Genomic DNA, 5,333 nt, shown 5'->3' with positions numbered 1-5,333 from the left:
AGCAGGAAACAAACTCATGCTGGTGACAGCCATGAGAGATGGAAATACAAACTGAAGACATTTCACTAACTGATGCCACTCTGTCTTTAGGGTCCTCCAGGCCCACGAGGACACCCTGGCCCTCCGGTACGTATATGTGGAACGAGTTCAAAGACATTATTGAAACAAGCTAAAATTATTGCCGTGATACTCTCCAGAGGGACTGTTCACTCACTGGAAATTATAGCTTAGCCCCATTCCTCGTATGCAAAAATGTGTGAATGGACTAGTGTTTCTTGTGCTTTAGTCCATACCATCTCCAAGTATTTTACAGAGACAGCATTGTTGCCTCTCTCAGTCATCTGCATTGAGGGACTCCAGGGGAAAGAGGATTTCAAAAGGACACGACTGAATATCTTTGCAATACTGACTGCCCATCTTTCTGGCTGATGCCCTTTTTTTGCTTTGATTTCTAGGGACTGCCAGGAATTCCAGCCTCATTTGTAAGTTGCCGTTTTCTGTACGTTTGTTAATGATGATAATAAGTCATACAGAGCCAAGGTGCTGCTGGGACATCCAGAAAGAGCTGCTGGGACCCTGAAGACACAAACCCAGGTCCAGCAAGGGATGCTGTGTTAGCAGAGCAATGCTTGAATCGCAGCCCTAGACCAAGAAGCATTTGCTTGCATCAGGGCCTGTTCAGCTTCTAAACAATCTCAGTTACCATCTTTCTCACCCCACACTAGCAACAAGATGGCTTTGGGGCAGCTTTCCAGACGTTAATCGACTCGAACACCGCACTCAAGACAGAGGTACGAGGGTACTTTTGAACTCACTGGTCTTTGCTGGAGCTGGAGGCTGGGAACGGTCACCGCGTTGCTTGTTCTTTCTGTGTCCTTAAAGTTTATATACGCAAAGCTCTGGTTTATCGCTGTTCTCATGGGATAACCGGGGTTTATGCATGTAACGATCCAAAGAAAGGATGTGGTTCTGTTGTGTTACTCGTTTGTGAAGCTTCAAACCTCATGGCATGGCCATCGTGACTTTGCCAGCGCTTCAGAGATGTCCCGTTCAGGACAGTGCAAGGTCTGCAGCTCACTGGATCCCAGCCAGCACAGCCTGTCTTTGATCCACTGAGTTTTCCCACAGATAGAGCAGAAACTCTTGTGGTTACAGCACCTGGTGCCCCCCAAGGCACCTGACTTTGCCTCCTTTGCTCTTCAGGGTTACCAACACCCAGACCTTCTCATGCTGGACCAGGGAGGGGAGATCTTTAAGACTCTACACTACCTCAGCAACCTCATTCAGAGCATCAAAAGACCCCTGGGAACCAAGGAAAACCCTGCACGCATCTGTCGAGACCTCATGAACTGTGAACAGAAGATGAACGACGGTAGGAAGCCCTGGGTGTTCAAAGGCTGCATCCTCCCCAGGGCCATTTCACGTGGCCCAAACTGGTCTCCTTCCCTGGGGCCAGTAACACAAAAATCAAAACCTTCCGTTTCTCATTCACAGAAAAGGCTAAGTGTTCTTGCTAATCCTTGAATCCTCCATTTCTTCAGGTACCTACTGGATTGACCCAAATCTTGGCTGTTCCTCGGACACCATACAGGTCATCTGTAACTTCACCAACGGTGGGCAGACATGTCTTAGCCCCATCACCGTCTCCAAGGTACACACAGCTCAACCCCAGCACGGCATTTCCCATACTACTATTGCGAAATATTTACCCAGGGCTGCGTTGTCCCAGGACACTGGACGGTGACCACTATGACACAGCACACTGGTTTCTCCTCGAGGCAGTTAGTGTAGCTGTAACATTCAGAACTGCTCTCATGCAGTTAAAAATACACCCAAGACTGTTGTTGACTCTTGTCAAGACAAAGCAGTACGTTTGCAGCAACGTTTAATGAACCCATAACCTTAACAGAGGCCAGTAATTTTGCAAACATGCTGCTCCCAAATGCTTTGTTGAATAACTTATGTTCAGGTCACTCTTGCATTTTGTTTTCTGCCACCTGAGAAAGTGAGGTCACCTTAAACATACAAGTTTCCAATGAAGTTAATGCTACAGGATTTTTCTTGAGGAAGCACCTGTACCAAAAATACCAGTAACAATATCTGGGTTCATCTGCAAATGAACCTGAACCTGCTGTTTTGCTTCTTTGCAGAAGCATGTATTAAATTCAAAGTTTACATTATTTTCCTCCGCCTTAAGAACCTGCCAGTTCTGAAAAACAAAGGACCTGCTGCGTCCCCACGAAAACTTTCCAGACTGACTTGGCATCTGGCCCTTATGCCCACGCTCACGCCAGATCCAGTTCTGGACGGCCGTGCGTGGCCACCTCCAGACTTAAGCAGCGCTCGGGGACCACCTTTGCCGCCCCCCTCGCGCTCAGGCTGCCGCTGGCTCCCTCCGGCCCCGCTGCAGGGGTACGCCCTAACGTCTCTGTCGCCTTCACAGCTGGATTTTGACATCGGGAGAGTCCAGATGAACTTCCTCCGCCTCCTGAGCTCAGAGGTGGTGCAGCACATCACCATCCACTGCCTGAATACCTCCGTCTGGCGGGAAGGCTCATCCGAGAAACCTTCGGAAAAAGCCGTGCGCTTCAGGGCCTGGAACGGGCAGATGTTTGAGGCGGACGGGCAGCTCAGGCCAGAAGTGGCAGCTGATGATTGCAAGGTATGGTGCTGCAAAAGAGGGGAGAGGTGGAGAGAAATGCCAGGCTGAACCCGCCCAGGGCACACGAAAAGGCTCGAGTTGTACCAGTGCTTCTTGTTCTCCCAAAAAAAAGGGGGAGAAAGGTCTAGTTTACCTGTTCACCGCTTTAATTTTCCAGTCCGGGGTGCTATAGTGGCTCCTGTTAAGTAGATCGCCTTCAAACAGAAAACGAAAAATTAAATTCCAAATTTACATGTCGGGGGTAGCAGCAGTTAAATGGCAGAAGGGGGAATTGCCACTCGAAGGCGGTGGCCTCGGCTCTTGCCCGATGTCGCCCCGAGTCGGTAGCCACGTGTCAGCATTTTGGCTTCGCTGCCTCAGCAGCTGGTGTTTGCTGCCGCCATTCCAAGCTTGGTTTCCATCAACTCAATCTGGATAAAGGGTTCCCCAAAATGCTTTCTAAGCCTCACCCCAGACCTGCTCAGCCCAAAGGGCAGCCCCTTGTCTCGTGCAGGGCTTTTCAAGCTTACACCTCAGTGAAATGCATTCCTTTGAGCAGGATTCGCCCCCCAGTTAAACACCTTTTTCCGTCTTTCCCTCCTCCCTGCACAGATCAAGGATGGACGCTGGCATCGGACTCTCTTTTCGTTTCGGACACAGGACCCTCAGCAGCTGCCAATTGTCAACATCTACAACCTTCCTCCATCCGAGCCAGGAAAGCAATATCACCTCGAGGTCGGCCCCGTGTGCTTCCTTTGAACAAAGCCATCGAAACCGGGCTCCAAGGCTTTGACCCCATGTTTGGCCTATGTCTTTACACAGGCTCTCCCACCTCTCTGCAGCAAGGATAGCTGGGCTGTATCTTTTGGGTCAACTCTTGCTCTAGCCTTTGGCTCAAGGTCTCCAAGAACCCGTGATCTACTGAACTCAGCAGATTGTTGAAAGGAGGAATAACAAGGACGTAGGGGAAGCGGGTATCAGTCGGGACGTGAACAGCGAAAAGGGATCAGGGGACTAGATGTTGCAAGCGGTTCCACACACAAAGCTTTTTCCATGACCAAAGAAAACATTGAGAGAAACCTCAAGCAACTTGCAGCGTGTGTTTTTGTTCCCCCCCCGCCCCATTTTGTCTTACCTGGTTCCTGAGTTACCAAATGTTCTTTCCATTGAAAATTAATTAAAAGATAGAGCTTCCCTCTCAGAGCTTGTCGCCTTCTGGATGGCCGCATGCTGCATCAGGTCTCCCAGGCGGAGCTGTAAGTTGAATCTGGCTGCTCTGTGTACCGGAAGCATTTTGATGTGCAATATTAGAAGAAACAAAATATATATATTATATTATTTAAAGCAAAAAGAAAAAGGAAAAAAAAAAAAAAACGGGGAAAAAAAAAACCTAACTTCCTCCTTCCATGAGTGAGTTTAATCAACATCCCTTCTCATGCGTGGTGTTGGGTCAGGAGAGAATCCCGAAGCCAAGAGGGGGGAATGGAAGGAGGAGAGGGGAAGAGATTGGTGCTAAAATAGAGAGAGAGGATGGGCTCGTTTGATTTGTTTCTACCTCTCACTGTGAAATCTCTGGTGCTCTTAAAAGTGTGTTATTTTATATATATGACTTTAAACTATTTAAGGTTGTGAAGGTGCTACAGTGTCTTGCCACAGGCCCAAAAAAAAGCCCGTAGGACCATCTCTCTAGGAAGAGAGGAGGTTACGATCTACAGCTAAATCACAGAAACAGCCACCTTTAAAGGGATCCTTTAATCGCCGTGGATGTCAAGCATGTGCAACAACTCCAACCCTGTCCAGAATAACTTACAGGATACCTTAAAAGCAAATTTGCCTTTTTTCCTATTAATCAGCACTTCACTGCTTTGGGAGGGGAGTGAGGGATGCAGCTCATCTGGAAGCGCTGAGCCTCAGAGAGAGCTATTTTCGAGTTGGTTGTCATGTAACTAGTTTTGCTGTAGTCGCGTTGGCCACACGTCCGTGCCGGCTTGCACGTGCAGTGACTCCCTGGTCTAAGCTCGTATTTAAACCCAGCTCTGCAACCCTTCTGTCTGGCCCCTCTGTCAAGACTGACATGATGGTACCTTGTTTCAGAACCCAGCTGGGCTTGGAGGGGTTTTGTTTTGTTAAGTTTTGTAGAAATTTAGTCTCTATATGTAAATTTGGAGGATTTTTTTTTTTAAAAGAGGATAATTATGGTAATCTTTAATTCTATATAAGGAATAATATTGATGTAATCGGAGCTGTACTGTATCAGAAATGCTTCAGTGCCTGTTTGGAGTTTTCATGTCTCATATGGACTATGGATTTTATTTTTTTGAGGAAAAAAAAAAATATATGTGAGTCTCTCTTTGTGTATTCTTTTTTTTTTTTTAACTACTGCCTGCTGGTTGGTTTCCAACAACCATCAGAAAAGGTTAACAAGATCTGTCCCAAATACCTCACCCTCCACGCAGCCCTGCCCCTGCTCGGAAATACCTCACCCCCGCGCGGGGCCGGCTCGCCCCGGCACCCCCAGGCCAAAATCGCCATCGCTCATCGCCCGCTTGCTGCCTTCCCGTGCGCACACACTCCCCCGCTCCCGGGTTTCTCCCTCTCTCGTCCGCTCGCCATCGGGTTTGTGTGTTTTCTTGAGGCTGGAGTTACCGTTTGTTCTCATTAAAGCTTTTTTCCTTTTCTTTTCTTTCTTTCT

The 5,333-nt window shown here is 48.1% G+C and overlaps 1 protein-coding gene across 1 annotated transcript in view; it reads left to right on the top strand.

Moving 5' to 3' along the window:
• Positions 1–3,707, top strand: part of COL27A1 (collagen, type XXVII, alpha 1) — a gene marked incomplete at its 5' end in the record, with an annotated part of 126,906 nt that extends 123,199 nt beyond the window's left edge. The window contains 5 exons of the mRNA XM_010294440.1: positions 726–791; positions 1,204–1,372; positions 1,542–1,651; positions 2,444–2,662; positions 3,254–3,707. Of these exons, the coding sequence (XP_010292742.1) occupies positions 726–791; positions 1,204–1,372; positions 1,542–1,651; positions 2,444–2,662; positions 3,254–3,400 (711 nt within the window). The remainder of the gene's footprint in view (positions 1–725; positions 792–1,203; positions 1,373–1,541; positions 1,652–2,443; positions 2,663–3,253) is intronic.
• Between the last annotated feature and the right edge of the window lie 1,626 nt (positions 3,708–5,333).

The sequence above is a fragment of the Phaethon lepturus genome, unplaced genomic scaffold, assembly GCF_000687285.1.
Source record: "Phaethon lepturus isolate BGI_N335 unplaced genomic scaffold, ASM68728v1 scaffold44740, whole genome shotgun sequence".
Taxonomy (NCBI): Eukaryota; Metazoa; Chordata; class Aves; order Phaethontiformes; family Phaethontidae; genus Phaethon; species Phaethon lepturus.
Note: the sequence above shows the minus strand (reverse complement) of the source record. Positions and strands in the feature narration are given on the sequence as shown.